An 18688-nucleotide genomic window follows, 5' to 3' on the forward strand; every position below is an offset into this window, starting at 1 on the left:
TCAGAAAACTTGTCTTATATTCGTTAGATATGCAATTATATGTACGATTGTACTTTGAGTCCTTGCTTTTCCCACTCTGGCCTGTCACTATAGATTTCGCAAAGGCCAACTTTGTGATGAAAAGTAGGGTCGGCCTCTAGCTTGCTTGCCTCCCAGTCCATCTATGAAGTCTCATTTAAATAATGAAGATTTTCTTTAGTGAGTTTGACGTGACAAAAAATGATGTCAAGTATCAAAACTCAATGTGATCGTAAAATTCACTTTGTGTTTGCTCTGTGTGGTGGGCTGCTCAGGTACGATTTATACAGCAAACTGATCTGTTTGACCATCAAAAATATGATTGAAGAGTGGGATGGAGCTTGTCTTCTCTCTACTGTCCATTCTGCCAGGGTGACGGCAGCTGCTCTTGTAGAAAAGTGTATCTTGAGTTGTACGATTTATGAGACAGATGGTGTATGGATATAATTTGCTTAGAGGTCTGCAAGCACAGTCTTTTCTATTTCTGGATGGCTTTAAGTCCACCTACACATGATTACAATAATGTTTCAGAAATTTACTTAGAAAAAATGTTTGCAATCTGAAAGCCCTCAACAAGATAGTTTAAATTAGATTAGATAGATAGATAGATAGATAGATAGATAGATAGATAGATAGATAGATAGATAGATAGATAGGTAGATAGATAGATAGATAGATAGATAGATAGAAAGAAAAATAAATAGATAGAGAGAGGAGAGAAAGAGGGAGAGAGAGGAGAGCAAGCAAAGACTTTAAAGGACAAGTTCACCTTTATAAACATAAGGATTGAGAGAATGTAGCAATATTAGTAGAACACATCATTGAAAGTTTGAGGAAAATCAGACAATCCGTTCAAAAGTTATGAATTTTTAAAATTTTTGTGCAGCAACCGCTGGATGAGAAGACTACTGCAGTGTATGAATAACTTGCGTACAACAATATAAGGAAAATATAAAGAGAATTTCACAAAATTCCATCTTTTGGAAAAAGTACACATTCCACTGACTCGTTACCGACAAATGTTATGGGCAATATTATTCCCCCTGCCTTTAGAAAGAGGCAAGTCAAGAGCTCTTTTATTATGCGAAAAAAGTGAAAATATGTTGAATTTTCTTTTACATTTTCTTTATACTGTTGTACGCATATGACTCACAAGCTGTAATAGTCTCCTCATCCAGCGGTTCCAACACAAAAATTTTAAAAATTCATAACTTTTGCATCGATTGTCCAATTTTCCTCAAACTTTCACTGATGTGTTCTACTAATATTGTTGCATTCTCTCAATCCTTATGTTTACGAAGGTGAACTTGTCCTTTAAGAACTACTGTAAAGAGATGCAGCAATTTTCCCACTTCAGTGATTTTATTGCCATCAAACTTGTGCAAACAGGGAAAGAGAACACAACAATCACATTTTGGTTCATGCTGAAATGCTGGTACTTAGGATTCACATCCAATGCCATGAATGAATTGTATGAATTATAATCAGTGCTTCATCAAGCCACATTCAAATATTTCACATCAAAAAATGTCTCACAAGATAGATACAATAAACACAGTAATTTCAGGGGTCTCAATCGGGAAAAAACAGGATCGGACTAAGATGCAGTTGACTTTACCAAAGCAGATCCTTGATAGTCTCTGTAAAAAGGCTGTGGAAAAGTCATGTTTGTCTCGTTTGTTAGTTGTAATGATGCAGCCACTGTTATGTAAGTCCCCAACATGAAGATGCACATCTTGATTGAGAATTTCAACTATCATTATCATATAAAGGACTCTGTGCCAAATGTCTGATCTGTCCCCTTAAAAAAATAAAAGAAGATCCCCCAAATCTTGAAAATCTATTCAATATTAACTCATTTGTCCTCTATCATAATACCCATGTACACAAAATAATGCTGGTTTAAAGCATGTGCTACATGATGTAGAAATGGAAGCAATGGCTTCTACACAGTATTTTTCCTGATTTGTCCTACAAATGCATACTACATACAATGAACCCTGTGTCTAAAACACTCTATGGTTATTCTGAAACTTTCTTGTCAACAACAAATAATCTGCTGTCTCTGTCTTGGAAGATTTAAACAAAATGCTTAATATGCATGTTGGACTCCCGTCACCGAAGCTCAAGAATGATAGAGCATGTCCATGAATAGCTATAGATGCACGAGTGTATCACTAATACATTTTTACACCATTTCTTTTGTATAGTATATATATATACAGTGTATTGTACACATAATAATATGCTATGGAAAGCGTCCATTCAGCACTTCCAAACTACACCAACCGTTACATAATTACCATTTGATGTTGCAAGCATTTAACATTCTCTAGAATCACATTTGCCACTCCATATAACACGTGTTGGTAAATAAGTGCTCACACATCACACATTATCACAGAAGCTAGTCTGCAATTTTATTACGTTTTTACTATGATCTCCTGGTAAATGACACAGGAAATATTTTGGCACAAAAATACTGTAAACTTCTGAGGGTATCAATTTTGCACCATTTGATGGACATAGAAATATGAAGACAATATCCACCCTGTAAAGTATTCCAAGTTTACAGTAACTGGTTCTTCTCCTGTTGTGTATTAATCATCAGCTTTCAAAATTCCTATTTCAGTTTCAAAATCTAAAATACTCTTGGCATCACAATTGCTCCTCAGTATATTGATATACATCACATTTCCCAACATCAACGAATCCTTGTATTTTACACTTTATATCTATATAAGTTCTGAGTCTAAAATTTGTGTTTAATGATCTTTTCAGATCAGACAGGAAATACCTGGTGTTATACAATACATTCACATTACATCACAACAAGAGAAAAAAATAGAACTAAAATAAACATCTGCTCCTAAACCTATATTGTATTTATATTTCATACAAGAATAAAGGTGTTACAGAGGAAAAAAAAATGTCAAGTTTGGTTACAGGAAATTGGTTCATGTGCATCTTGATATATTGTACGTTTTGGGCAATATAATTTAGCATACATGCTTGAGGGTAATTTGCTCTTTTCTGCATATTGATAACTTCAAGACACTGCCCAAGTGGACATCCCATGGCTTATAAATGATAATCTTTGCAGAATTTAGTTGCCCGATATGAAACCCAGCTGCATGTCCATCAAAGGACACTCCTGTTTGGTGCAAACTGTCACTCCAGAGAAGGGTGACTACAAAGTGTAAAATTATGTCTGACCTCATTCCCTCATTTTCAATTGATTCCAAGGGTACCACCATGCATGAAGACACATGTGTGATATAACCTTTTCAAGTTTCACAATATAACTGCAAACATTATCTGTTTTTCATACATACCGATTAGAAGGGCAAGATTAGAAAGTGATACCTTTAGCATACCAATGCCACCATCGTTGAAAGAGCAATCTTGATTAAATGGCCCTGATAGGGTAAAACTTCATCACATATATAAGCACTTTCCTTTTTATTATCTACATGATAAGTAAATATATCAACATGATAAGTAAAGTATTTGACAATTCAAATGCTAACATGTACATTCAATTTCAATTTCTCATTCACATAAAAATTTCAAGAAGTTTGAAGAGCTAAAAATCCTGCATGCAAAAGGTTACGCTCTTTGATTTGCAGTAAATTTGAGAACATACTAAAGCAATTGTCAACAACCTGATTTAAAATACCAACGAGTTTTAACAAGATGCACCATGTAATCTGAATGAAGCGAGTCATAAATGTGGCTATTTTCTACTCCAATATAATTGTTCACTTTGGTTTGTCGAATTTTGGAAGCTGATTCGGCTCTGTCAAAAAAAAAAAACTTGGCAAAATGAGGCTTCCAGCGAGCTATTCCTGACTTTGGTATGAAATGAGGAGGTAATGATGTGAAGCATTTTTAATTTGAATACTGACATTACAGGAACCATAGTATTACTCCTTGATTTTCAACACAGAAGAATATTTTGTATACCCCCATCACATCTTCTCTTCAAGCATTTGACAAATATCTACTAGCAGCCTGTGTGCCCACACGACCATCATGAAATTCCCCCGTGACCCCACGAAAAGTGTGGATTCAAAAGCTTTAAAAAGCCCATCTATAGAGTATGACTGCAACATGTCTGTGAAACTCATCAAAATGTAAAGAGCATGTCTGCACACGTCACAAGATCTACACATGTGCGTTACATACATGTAAGACAAACATCAAAATAACTTGGCTTATAATGGGTACTTATCAGAGCATATTACGGTATATTTATGATAATGCCCAATAAACCCTGATTCTCGCTTCTTGTGAAGCAGGCCAACTTTGGTTGTAACTATATCTCCAATGCTTTATTTTCATTCATCAATCTTTTTTTTTTCTGATGACATGAACTTCCACCACACAATACTAGCTACATTCTGAACACTATCATTACACTAATAAACGAGTCACCATTTTTTCAAATAAAAGAATTTGTCAATCAGTCACGCCACCATCTTTTCCATCAAATAGTTCAATCTATATGTAAATACCTTCAGAAATGATAATGAATAAGCAGCAGGTAAACCACAGCAATGAGGGCACTTTACCTCATCAAACAACAGTAACCCAACCACAGCTGCACCCAATCTAATACTATGTGTCCCATCAATTACTACACTCACAGGAGAAATCTTATGACATACTTAATGAATGATATCTCAACTAAAATGTGCTGCTAATATTGGCAGTGCGGATTCGAGGGACGTTTTATTTCTCGTTCCTCACTGGCATCTCTTGATTGTCGAGAGGGACCTGCATGTCACAGAGGTAATATATTCCAATTCAATGATAATTTGGTAATTGAGGAACCTCGAGGTCATACTACCTCCCAACATTGCTGAAAAAGACAGTGTATGCAAAACCTGAGCTCCTCTACAGCTTGGGGTCTTCTGCTATCGTCGTTACGGCTTCGTGGATGGCCTTGGCCACGTAGTCGCAGTTCTTCGTCGTGATGGCGCACATGTTGATGCGCCCCGTTCGCATTCCATAGATATGGTACTTCTCCTTCAAGAAATCCATTTGTTTGGCTGTGATCAGATAGAGAGTGAAAAACATATGTTAGCAAGCCATTATCATTGGCAAAACACAGGGATGGGTTACATTTTTTCATGTAAAAGCACTCTCATGACAAACATTGCATCTACCCGCAGTGCTACAAATATTTGAGGAAGTCCTTGGTATAGCACCTTCTTCCCAAAATATGACATAACTCAGTGATACACTGACAAAATTACACAGTATGGATAGTGACTAGTAAACACAACGAAAATTTGAATGAAGTGCGGATTGCAAAAATTATTGGCAGGCTAATTTTGAAACTAACATGGGTGCAATGCTCCCATATTACATCCATACAAACCTCTTTTCTGGCATGTTGACCAGTGAGTCATCATTCATGCACTTGGGACTCAATTTCCATTTGGAACTTTCCTTCAGGCACACACACACACATGTACAAGTCAAGCACATATCGTCCATATGCCCAATTCTATATTGACAGTAGTAAGAGATACAAATTGCTTTGTCAGTGCGATCACCTCAAAATGCTACTTTCATCATGTAAAAATGAGCTGTTGATAATACTCTGTAATTACAGACTGGAATGGCAGTGGTAACTCTGTTTATCATTAGTATACCTGTTTGTGTAATCAACCTCTCTTGAAAATACTTTCAGAACCTTCCATGGGCTTCTTACCTGAGCGTTAAATAGGTATGATAACATGAATGCTACTTGATATAGAGCTTTTTAGGGAGATAATGTGTATGGCATAAAGCAAGTGACTGTGGCGGTGAGAATTACTTACGGCCTAAGCCGGTGTAACTGAACATCCCAATCTGGTTGATGATGTGGGTCCAGGTGCCAGGCGTTCCAAGCTCCTTCAGTTTGGAGTACAACAGGTCTCGCATTGCCACAATACGATTTGACATTGTCTTAATGTGACCCTCCCTGTGATCCAAAACAAAATGAAAGGGGGAGGGGGATGGGTTAGGAATACTGAAGAAGGGTGTTTTGAATGACATCACACATCTGGAGCTAGAGCATTTCAGCTGCAGTTGAATAACATAAACCTGCCATCACAAGTCTTTACCCTGTTTACTGGTCAAATGTCCTACAGCTGACTTCAAAAACCATTACTGCTTTCCATCCAAAATAGGCCCTTCATTGCATGTCACCAAAGTTGATAAATTCTGATAAACTTGAGAATTGACCCTTTGTCTGTTTGCATGAAGAAAATGTCTCCCATTTATTTCCATCCTTCTTTGCAGATTACATTTCAATATGACTTTCCCAGCTGCAGTTATGGATGGAAAATCACATTTACTTTAAATGAATGCAAATGTGTAATGACCTTTGCTCTTGCCCTCTAACCCCTGTCATCTGACCTACATCATTGCTTATTCTTTCAATTCCTTCCTACCAAAGACAATTACCAGTGGACATTTTGAATTGATACAATGGCAGGAAAATGGGTGATTTCCCTTAGTTAAATGACCTCTGACCTTTACAAGTGTACATTCAAACAATCATTCATGATACATTTACATTTCTTGTGATAACCTTTGACCTTATCTTGAGCGATTTTTATCCAAATCTAGTCGATTTAGCTACACCTCAAGGAGCACATTAGTCTCTAGCATCTAAACAAAAATATATATATGCCTGAGAATTTTTCAAAAAATTGCAGTTACAAGATCTTGGGCAGGTGGATGGATGGATTGATGATCAGCCACAAGCCATAATACTTTGGACTCCCTTTGGGATACATGCATAAAGAAAGACAGCCATGCGTGCAAATTCCTGTGACTCTGTTCACCCAAAACTAAAGCTATATGTGTAACATAGTAGGAAAATACATACAAAGTACAGTCAAAGCTGTCCATACTAGCCACTAACTGTAAATTTCAATGCAACTCCAAAGAAACTGACAAATCTAATAAATACAGTTACTGTATGCGCCATATATTTCGCGAGTCTAAATTTTCGTGAATCAGGAATTCTTAACGATTTTGCGAGTGGTTAAATTGGTGATCGTGGAGTCCTGCACTGAACGGAGAAATGTACGTGCGTGCATCACATCCACATCGGGATCAGAGTCAATATTTTTGAGTTTGTCTTTAATTTCGCAAAGAGCACCTGACTCGCAAAATTCGCGAAAATACAAACCTTGCGAAATATTCGGCGTATACGCCTACAGTATATCAACATCGGGAGAAGGGTACTGTAGGCCTAATTTATAGAATGGGTAGCGAGAATCCTGCGATCTGATTGGTCGAGAGCTATGTGTTCATTTTTACTGGCCGCACGCTGAGTCACAGTGGTAAACATGTTATCGCGCACTTAGCAAGAGTATGCGTACTTGTAACAAAGGTTCGCGCACTAAAGCAAGCGTTCGCGCACTCAGCTTGGCCATGCATCCAGTAAAAATGGTAAGCACGGGTATGCACGCCCGTTTACGGCAAGCCAAAAAGAAATGCATCCAGTAATTTTGTCATCGGGTAACAGGATAGAAAAATGGGTTTTTGACAAGAAAATTACCCATTCTATAAATCAAATGACGCACATGTCTTTTCGTGCGTCAGTCGGAATATAGTATGCATGCGGTAACTATGGAATTTAGCCTAAACCCAATCGGCTTCGCCTCGTGGGTTAAGCATTCCATAGTTACTTTATGCACACAATTCCGACTGACGCACTCAGACCTGTGCGTCATTTGTATACTGTTACGTATGGGAAATTCATATCACAGATGCTAGAAAACAGAACAAATGTCAGTCATGATTTTCCTCCACATACCATTCTTGGTAGCGGGAGGGGTTACTGAGAACCATGGCGACGATCCGGGCTCCGTGATTGGGCGGGTTGGACCACAAGCAACGGGCAAGTTTCTCTAGCTGCGATTTGATTCGTGGTTTGGTGTCCGGGTCATTGACAACGACGGCCAAGTTTCCGACACGCTCGTCTGTCACAGGCAAATCACAAATATGCATGAATTCAACAAGAACTCTATCAAATCAGTTTTAAGCAGCAATGTCGGCTCTGGAAAAAGAGCAAGATGAAGTCAACTGATATGGAAGAACATTTTACTCCTTGATCTTTTTTATTCAATAATTTTCCACAGAAGCAACTTCATGCCACGCACCCTAATGGGCATTTGATAATATAGACATATCCGTGCACAACCAATCTAATTTCAGTATGTACATGTAGGTTCCTTTTTTCCCTAGATAAAACAAACTAAAAATCGTATTCTCACAAAACACAGTTGGTGTCAACTCTGTCTGTGATGCTGGAATTAAGCAACATCATATCAGGCTATTACTGAATTGAATGTTGAAGACGATACTATTCAAAATAAAAATGAAGGAATAACGAACCAGAAAATATATTCACACAAACACATACATCCACCTCCAGATCAATGCTCCAAGACACTCACTGTAGAGACCAAAGTTCTTGGAGTAGGACTGGGCACCAAAGAACTCGAAACCCTGATCCACAAAGTATTGTATCGGCCACCTGTCTGTGTCCACATTGCCAGTAGCAAAGCCGATATAGGCGCAGTCAAAGAAGGGGAATGCTCCCGATTCCTGCGTACCGGTGTAATCAAGGAAAAAATGGTATGATTTTTCTACCGTAAGTATTTACTTGGACTCTCCATTAAAAAGAAAAAAAAAGTTAGTATCCGCTGGGTATATTAGTGCAAATAATGGAAAACTGAAAAATTTCTGGGTAAACATTTATGTATCTATTTCACATTCTCTGTTGCAGTCAGGTTAAATATGCTTGCATGATCACATTTTCAAGCTTCAAGAGATTACTCTCAGGATTAATCTTTGATATTCATTAATTTGATGTCAGGCATTTCCATAATGGTATGAATATAGGGACTTTGAACTTACAACATACTACCATGCATTACATCAAACTCTTTGAGTGAAACACAATGTCTCCTATGAAGAGTGACAGACCATCTGAGATATGACGAGAGGTCACAAACCTTGATGGCTGCAGCGATTCTCTTCCAGTCTTCCCGAGATGCGTCTACTCCAGTCGGGTTGTGGGCGCAGGCGTGAAGAATGATGACTGAGTCGTTTGAGGCACCCTATACGACAAAACATGGAAGACTGCATATTCAGTGAGTTCAAAGGAGGGAGGTAACATTTCCAAAAGTGATGTTTGAAATAGGACAAGATTCTAGACTGTATTTATCACCTCGTTATTTCAGTTAAAAATACCCCAGCCAGGGAAATTCCGGGATTAGACAATTTTCTTGATATTGTAATGAAAGATGAATCACATCCGCTTCATGATGAGGTGACTGTAAACAGATCAGGTAGAATTAGACTTCCAAAAGTAAAGACGGAGAGGTTCAGAGGGTCATTTCTGATTGCAGCATGTAAAGCTTTCAATAGCAGATTTAATAGATGAGGTTATGTTTTTTGTTATTTATAGTACATGTCATATGTTTAAAATATGTGAACTGTTTTAATGATTCATGATTCATGAGTCGTATTTTAAGACAAGTGCCAGATGATTCGGCCCAAGCAGGGCTCTGACCTATCTACATGTACTGCATGTGTTGAGCTTAACTACCCCTTGTGCAATGTATTTGTGGTGTGAAAGTCCAGTATGTGTGCACTTGATGACAATTGTATTCGTTAGTTATGTTGAATTGTTACATATTTTTGACTCATTGCAAAATAATTGTATACAAATTTGTAAACAGCAGCAGTGTAATTGTGGATGAGTCAATAGTAGACCTGGGAAGTTTTGAGCTGCATGTCTTGCCAACCCTATGACCTATGACTGAATTGAATGTTTTAGATCTTGTGATGAAATATTTTTAATTCATTATATATTGTATTTGTTACTGGAACATACGCAGAAAAGGAAAGAAGAAAAAAGAATTAAGAGAACTTTTAAACAAAATACAAATATGATAACATTATTGAGCATTTGTAATACGTCACACTGCCTGCTATATTTTAGTATGTTGTATGAATGTCTCTGTCTTTTTATAGCCTTTGTCACGCAGCAAATTCTCTTTGAGATAATTTACTGTCTCCTATCCTTGCCCAGGCTTTTTGTGTGCTGGAGCGCTCTTTCACGTTGATTAGGTGATAGTTTTGGTGTATGTGTGTGTGTATGTATAAGTTTATATGGGTGTAACTCGCTGGTGTGGATATGTGTGTGTGCGTGTGTGTGTGTGTATGTGTGTGTGTGTGCGTGTGTGTGTGTGAGTGTGTGTGTGTGTGGGTGTGTGTGTGTGGGTGTGTGTGTGGGTGTGTATGTGGAAGTGTACTCTGTGAGAGTTGGGGGGGGGGGGGTAGTGGTGGTGTGTAGAACATGTGTTAAAGTCTCAACTGAAGGAGTGCTCCGGCATATGGAAGTGCCTGGATGGGGCGAATGGGGCGAAGGAAAAAAAAAATATGCATATTTTATGTACCCTTATTTTTCTCCTGCTATATTTCAATTTTTTTTTTTTTTTTGTATTAAATGTATGTATTTTATGTATGTATGGTATAAAACTCATGTTAAGTTATTTCATGATTTATATTCTTCATTTATGCACCTCTATCTTTATGTACGTCCGAAAACAAATTTTATGTATATTTTATACATGACAATAAATTATCTTGAATCTTGAATCTTGAAATCTTGAATCTTCAGTCACTTATAACTTTCCAACAACCAGACACCAAGAAAGCACATAATTCACTGACCTAGTCTCATTTTACAAAGCTTTGAGTGGAAGCTAATAAAAAACTTCTTTAAGTCATAATCTTTAGTAAAGTACAGCATCATAGATTGACATATTCATACAATATGCACCAGGTACAGATTGCACTAGAAGGGGAAAAGTTGATTAAAAAAAAAAAAAAATCCCAAGAATCAGCGGTCTTCTTGCTTGTGTTTTCGTTTCAAATCACAATACATGTATATTACAAAACAAAATTTTGATTTCACCAGAACTTCACTTCCCCAACATCTGATAGTTTTGGCAATGATTTCCACCAAATAATGTGAAACAATCACATATGGTGTCAGCAAGACTACTTGCTTTAATCTTTCTGATGTACTGTAATAGGAGTACTGGAAAGAATGTCAGAGAGGGCCTGAAAACCATCTGTGCAAGGCTATTCTACACACATAAAGGCGTACAAAGTATTCAATCACAGCCAAAATACACATTTGGGGCTGAAACATGGCATTCCTGATGGTAAGGATGGATTGTTTTTTTTTTTTTTCAGAATCAATATTTCTGACTCAGTTCAGAATAACGAATGTCCCATATACTTGACTGAAGATGTGCTTATTACTACAGTATAAATCTATGTGGGATAACACCCTGATCAACATATTTTTATCTTTGCATTGGTATCATGTTGGACCAAAATACATAAAAATTGCCACCCCATAAAATATATCAAGTTCATGCTGGCATAAAATGCTACAAAAGAATTAGTACTGCTTACCTTAAGATCTTCAAGCATGCCCTCTATATCTAAGCCCCGGGTGGACTCATGGTAGTACCTGTACTTTCGCACCTCAAAGTCGGTATTATTCGCAATACCAATGTGATTGGCTGGAAGTGGGGAGGAATCGGGACATCATTCATGACTGTCTCTGGCCAAGAGGGTCTTGCTGATTAGCATAAATTTTATTTTTGTTTGTTTTTTATCATTAAAAAAAAAACATCCCCACCTTAGTTAGCTTTAAAGACAGTAGTGATAGTCAATATATTGCAATTCAGCATATGACAGTTTGCCATAGTGTGTTACCACAATGTCATTGAATGAATACACAAATTCTTTTCTTCTTTGGTATGCTAACAAACAAACAAACAAACAAACATACATACATTACATCTCTTAACATCACCTTTTTCTTATGTTTATAATTCTAAAGCCAGTAATGTGCCATTTCATATTCAGGTGTAGCCAAGAAACCACCCATCCAGTGCCAGCTTTATTTGAAGACGATAAGATAAGTATTGGCAAACTTGTCTTCAGCCAAGGACCTAACAGGCAAGTGAATAAGACTGGGACAGTTGAGTGGGGGATATTCTATCTACGGAATCTGTCATGTGTAAAATACAATCTGCTATCAAAGATGAAGAGAACAGACAATAACTGGTTTCTTATCGTAGGCATTAACTCACTGAGGACAAGTCCCGAGTATACTAGGGCAGGTGTCTATGGGAAGTGCGTGTTGTAGCAAAATCAAACCATCCTTAACGGGTTAAAGCATGAACACGGTATGATGGGTTACATTTTACATTGTTTAGATTCTTTACGAGAGCATTACTATCACTTCTTTCAACGGTGTTAAAATGTCTTATATGATTCTCTAGAACCAAGAACAAACAGGTTCATGTAAATTTCTGGATGGACACTCTTTACTTACGCCATGTTGGCTCTGGTACGTAGATTACTTTGTAGTTCGCCTTCTTGGAGAGAAACTCGCACCCTAGGCGGATGGCTCCTGTTCCACTCAAAGCTTGAAATCCCAACCACTGGAAGAAAAATTACATTTTTCTTCTCATTATTTGGCAGCTTCCGAGATGATGTATCTTGAGGTTGGAGGAAGATGATGAATCATTGATTTACTTGTAAACAACAAAGAAATATCTGAGACCCAGAGAATCTTAACAACAATGAAACAAGCCTCAAACTGGAATTTATCTGTTACATGTAATACTCCACTAGTCTCACTCATCTACATGCATTGACACCTTTCCCCATTACAATCCAGCTACTCAAGGACCTTGTTTGTTATAGTCTTTTCGTTCCTGAACAAGTTAGCCAGAATATCTGTTTCTCTCTATTACAGTACATCATATTTTTAGTGCTCTTTTTTGCAAGTTTTGCATTTCTTCTTTTAAACTTGTATTACCCCTAAACCCCTAATACATCTAATTTGCAATTGCCTATGAGGTTCTGATATGTTACATGTAACCATCTTCAAAAGGATAATATGGATTGTTGGTATTTCCTTCAACATTCGTTCAAAGATTAACCTATTTATGAATGCCTGAAATTATCTTTTATACTATTTATGATATCAAATGCTTCAAGTTCAATATGGATGTACTAACCTGGATGAAATATAGTCAACATATAATACAAAACTATTACAGTATCAAAACAGTTTAGAAATCAGTTTCTGTTTGCTTTCCCCAAGTGATGCTTGAGAGCAAACAAAGAGAACAAAAGAAAAAGATATGACAGTTTATAGTTCAAGATGCCTTTATTCAAGACAATTGACAAAATTTGACTATCATTCTTTCTTTTTTTTTTTTTTTTTTTTTTGATGAACACTTCGACCCCATCAAAAAACAGTTTGATAAGATCATAATCATCTACTCACAATGGCAATTGAGGTTTTTCACAGGAGGCAAATGAAACTTGCAGATTACCCATCCTAATCAATCCTGTTCCAGATACTTGCTTAATGATCTCCACATGATGTATTTTGGAGCTTTCTCTATGTAATGCATGGTATCAGTCCTGATGGTATGCACTACAAACCCCAACTGTAGTGTTGTTGGAGTACAGCTATAAACGCAAACATTCATTATCTACTAGATAAATCTTAGATTACTTTTTGTCCCCTTTCCATACCCACAGCCTGGTACAAATTGTAGTGGTTAGTGCATTTTGAGTGCAATGAGTCGCTATGCCGATACGATAAATATATCTTACATAAGGAAAAAATACCCACTGCTATGCAGCCTCAATCAACTGTGCTGCCTAAAGAGGTGACATTCTGACAAAGCCAAAGCTTTTCTCTTTTCTTTTTCTTTTTTTGAGTTCACAAAATGATGGAGCCCTTGACATCACACAAAAGAAAATGAAATTGACAACAACCTCATTTCTATAACCGCTATCTTTTTTAACATTTCATACAGGAAAAACACTTATTTAAAGCAACTTTACCCTGTTTTCCTTGATAGCAGGGCTATCATCTCCAAGGATCAGCCGCGTAGAGACAGATGTGAATTCGGCAAGTCCTGCGATGGGTAGATATTCATGGTCGAGAGTCAAATCTGCGGCCATTTCCTGCTCCACTTTGCGGACCACCGGTAGCACCCATGGCTTGCTTTCATCTGTGCGATAGGCTATGGGCATGGGAAAGAGAGCAATGATTTAATTAAAAAGGTGATCTGAAATTATTTAGAATTTCTTTAAGTTAAGTTTTCATGACTGTACTTACTGGGTTAATGCAGCTATAAATGTAAAATGTGAACTTTTGTCAATGTGTGTTATTTAGCATTCAAACATCAATCTTTTGGCTTTATTCATTCGTGCCTGGAAATGCTGATCAAAATTAAGTTTAGAATCAACCACCACTCCAAAGTCCTTACATGTAGGGGATTATGTACATTAACAGTTCAAATATTCATAGTATAATCATGCTGTTTGTCTGTTTGTGATAGGTAAAAAAAAGCAAGGCGCCATAATGCCAATAATCTGACCATAATGCCGCCCCATTCAAATTTGACTGCTGGATGGCTACATGTAGAAACCTATGCTGTCAAAATTTGGCATGGGAGGTCGAACCTTGGTGCTGATTTAAGTGATGGGGTTGGACCTTCTACAATGTATATAATACTTCACACAATGTATCTGTTTTAGTGTTTGTTTACTGACTGACTCTGCCTAGACTAGAGTCTGTAAAGATTGATCTACCTGTACCTGACATGTGAAAACTTTGTTAGATTTAAATTTACAGATTTAAGCTAGTTAGAATCTGATTGTGCAGCGTTTATGTTTCAAGATTAGGTAAATATGGTGCTAGTGTACTTTCGCACCTGTTTGTCAAATAATCTCCAAACAAGCACAAACTCACTCTAAATAACCAACAGCCTCAAATATTTGCATCTGAGTGAGATTCCAGGCCAATAGAAAAGGAATTTTCACTGTTTTGACAGTTTTACACTTGTCGGATTATGTCGATCGCAGCTACTTTATTCTGCAATAACTGCGTTGCACAGGAGCAACTGAATGTAGCTCTCTGAGGACGATCATAGCAAGCTCTTCTATGGTATCCTTAAAAAGTTAATACTTTTTCCGCCTTTCTCTCAGCTTGTACCGAGTCGCGGTATGATTGAGGATTGGAGTTCTTCGTGTTGTGTGTGTGTGTGTGTGTGCATGTGCGTGTGCATATGTCTGTCGGTGTGCGTGTGTGTGTGTGTGTGTGTGTGTGTGTGTGTATGTATGTGTGTGTGAATGAAAGAAGATTGTGAAAATTATGGTTGTAAGACAAGGGTGAAAGAAAATAAAGGTTTTTGGATACGAAAAAGGGGAAAAGGAAATGAAAGAAATTATCCCCCAAAAAATGGAAAAATGAAACAAAAGGTTTACAAAATATAGAGTATACTAAAAGATATCAATGGAAGAAAAGAAAGAAGAGAAACTTGCATTATAAAGGAAAGTAAGGGAGAGATGGATATGTATGAAAAGGAAAGAGGAAAGCAAAGAGAAAATCTATAGAAACAGAAACAGAAAAGCACCACACCCAGGTAGAATAATAGAATGAGAGATGAATCAAAACTGGATAAAAGCAACAATGAATAAGAAGCAAAGAATTATACAATGTACAGGTTGAAAAGAAAATAAAGAAAAAAATTCAAGACACATAAGAAAAAGATATTGGAGAGGATAGTTCTAAAGGAAAGACCTTTGTAGTTGGAGGGAAAATAACCCATGAAGGAAACCAAGAACAATTAGGTATGTTTGTTTGTTCATTTTAGAAAGTACAATTAAATAGGAAATTGAGAAAGTTAGACAAGAGGAAAACCACAAAGGAATGACTGATAGGAAGGAAAGGGGAATTAAGGTATAGATTCTACCTGAAAATGAAAGAAGAAAAGATAGAAAAGAAAGAGAAAGATATAAGTGGCAGCACACTCTCGTGCACGCGCTCAACCGCTTTGAAGCTACAACTGCTAACACAAGACTTGGCCAACTAGGAAAAGAGAAAAATAAATATTAGCTTTTCAATGACACCATAGAAAAAGCCGCTGTGTGTGGCTACATTAAGACCAAATGATCGACCCTAGTGCGTGCGCTGACCGTATTCGTACTGTGCTTGTGTACAGCTCAGCATATCAAGCGATCAAGATTTTCCAATAATTTTCCGGCACTTGTAAATACTTAAAGTGTTAAAACTTAACTACCATTTAACTTTGGAGACTTGATCAGATGCAGGTATTTTAGGTTACTGAATAACAAAGGTGAGTTTGTGCATGTTTGGAGATCATTTGACAAACAGGTGCGAAAGGTACACTACTAGTATATTTACCGGCGCTAGGCTAGCGCCGGTAAATATAATAAATATTAATATCTACCTAACTTAGTTTAAGGTTATCTATTTTACATTTTTTGGAACAAGTGAAAATTCAAAAAGCTGCTCACTCCCCTCAGCTCACCTCGACCAATAAATTAGTAATTACCAGGGGCCGTATTCTGAGAGCTAATTAAGTGTCTGATTAGCACTTAATTACCGAATTGGTATTCTGAGAGCATGATTAAGTAGGGGGTATATTAACTACCATAGCAACAAGCGTTTTGGCGGGAAGGACCTACGCGTTTGCGCGTATCAATGCGTGTGCACCTCTGAGAGGACTTAATCACAGAGTTAATTACGAATCGGTATTCTGAGGGTGTAATTAAGTATGAAAGTTAATGGAAAACTTAATGATACCAAAGAGTGTCATTAACTACTCCGATATCACGCATTAAATCGTGTTTTCTCTGCCACAACGATGCTTACTGTCTTCGGTAACCGAGGAGCGGTTGAATCTTGTTATCATGGTATCCGTAGAATTCAGAGAAAAAAAGAAATATAGCCGATCTTCGACGAATTTTGTCATTTTTTGTGAGCAAAGAGGTTGAGATCTTCGCGTGCGTAGGTGAGGGGTTGTAATCAAATACCGGAGTGTGCGCACGGAGCTCTTGGGTTGTAATTACAGGGGGCGTGCAGGAGCGCGCATTGAGGACATATTTGCGCGTGTAATCATCATTTTGGCTTCTAACAACGCGTCTGATTGGATGGAATAACAATTAGATGGGAGGGACCTAAGATAATTACAGGGGACTTAATCATACCTTAATTACGTCCTCAGAATACCGATTTTGCCCATGATTAAGGGCCTATTAACTTCACGACTTAATCACGAAGTTAATTACAGACTTAATTACGACCTCAGAATACCACCCCAGGACCATCTTCAGAACTTTGAAAGTTGAAGGAATGTGTTTCTGAGGTTGTTCTGATTTTATAAACTGTTATAGACTAGTCTTTATAGAAAAGTAATTTAAAGATATTTGATGACACACTCCCAATGCCCAACTCTGTGATCATGCAGGCTGCAAGGACCAAGGTCAAGACTGTCTATATTTGAATTTGAATTTGAATAGGTCAAGGACCACCAACTTGTATTAAATTGTAAATCAACCAACACTGTTGGCAGTACGTGGGGCACCACAAGTCTGCTGACCCGTGTTGCTTGCTTGCTCGCTCCAACTTACTTCCAGGTCCCAGGTTGACTTTATTCGGATGAGGATCGTTCTTGAATATCTCCATAAGCTTGAAAACGGCTACCGGTGGAGCTTGCTCGATTGAAGCAAACACTGACTGCCCAATGCGTGGTTTCTTGACTTGATCGTCCATTTTCTTTGAACTTTGACGACGATGACCTCCCCGAAAGAAAATAATACTGTAGTTGGCTTCAAGATTCTTGAAATACTTGTAGTACGTACACGCACTGTCTGTATGTAAAGTACTATTGTACGCTCACGTACGTCCGGCGTCCGAACGCCTCAAGCTAGCTGGCGAGGCTCCACTGACTGCACTCACTGCACACGTACTACCACGCGCATACACCGTGCTCTTATTGGTCGATACCGGTCTCGAGTCAGCTGCTCCATCGGTGGGATGGCCCCTGGGTCGATATTATCAGCAAGAAAATCGACAAGGTCGATTAAAGCATTATAAAAGCATTATTTTAAAGCATTATTTTAAAGCATTTCATTACGTTATTGCACAGCTGGTGGTAACGAATGGGATCGCCATACGATACGAAGTGTCAGGAGTCCCTCATCAGGGCTCGTGCAACGGATTTATTGCGGTTTCTTTCCAAGTTTCAATTTATTTTCAATTCAATCTATTATTGAAATAATCATTCGTTGATTAATGCAAAATATGGCAATTATGAACAGAAATTTGATGTGACAATCAAATTTCTATAAATTACTGTGCATGTTTATAACGATAATAATAATAAATATAATTCATAAAGCGCTTATTACGAAAGATTCTAAGCGCTATGAGCGTCTCGTAATGGAGAAAAATTAGAAAGGATGCTAAATTATCATGAAATCATATCATATCATTTTTTTTTTTAAATCTGGGCCTCTCAATTGTGGTGCCCAATCAGTTGACAAGCAAAAAAAAAAAAAAAAAAAAAAAGAGAGAAGAGAGAAGAAAATAAATAAATAAATAGATAAAGTCCTAACTTGTATGTAGGTAATTGTTGTACTATTGATATTTTATTTGTTATTGAAACTTGAAATTAATCATTTCAGTTATAATCTTTAAAGGAATTATCATTTGACTGGAAATGAATAAATATTA

At 37.3% G+C, this 18688-nt stretch overlaps 1 protein-coding gene across 1 annotated transcript; it reads right to left on the reverse strand.

Annotated features, from left to right (window-relative positions):
• Window positions 1-1361: 1361 nt before the first annotated feature.
• On the reverse strand, window positions 1362-17896 carry LOC139715555 (aspartate aminotransferase, cytoplasmic-like). Its single transcript, XM_071627118.1, has 9 exons — window positions 17584-17896; window positions 13987-14168; window positions 12455-12563; window positions 11524-11633; window positions 9045-9149; window positions 8484-8634; window positions 7841-8006; window positions 5850-5992; window positions 1362-5072 (listed from the first exon to the last, which is right to left on the reverse strand). The coding sequence occupies exons 1-9, from the start codon at window positions 17723-17725 to the stop codon at window positions 4918-4920; spliced, it is 1263 nt and encodes a 420-aa protein (XP_071483219.1). The 5' UTR covers window positions 17726-17896; the 3' UTR covers window positions 1362-4917.
• Window positions 17897-18688: the final 792 nt, after the last annotated feature.

The sequence above is a fragment of the Diadema antillarum genome, unplaced genomic scaffold (genome assembly GCF_040938485.1).
Source record: "Diadema antillarum isolate AM-2024a unplaced genomic scaffold, OU_Dant_1.0 scf00000050, whole genome shotgun sequence".
In the NCBI taxonomy this organism is placed as follows: Eukaryota; Metazoa; Echinodermata; class Echinoidea; order Diadematoida; family Diadematidae; genus Diadema; species Diadema antillarum.

Bases quoted from the DNA above. Each gene is read 5' to 3' on its own strand.
- LOC139715555 (XM_071627118.1), bottom strand. From the start codon at position 17,725: ATGGACGATCAAGTCAAGAAACCACGCATTGGGCAGTCAGTGTTTGCT. The intron at 14,169-17,583 runs GTAAGTTGGAGC...CCATGCCCATAG, and splicing joins AGTCAACCTGGGACCTGGAA to CCTATCGCACAGATGAAAGC. The intron at 9,150-11,523 runs GTAAGCAGTACT...TTTGTCGTATAG, and splicing joins GCATGCTTGAAGATCTTAAG to GGTGCCTCAAACGACTCAGT.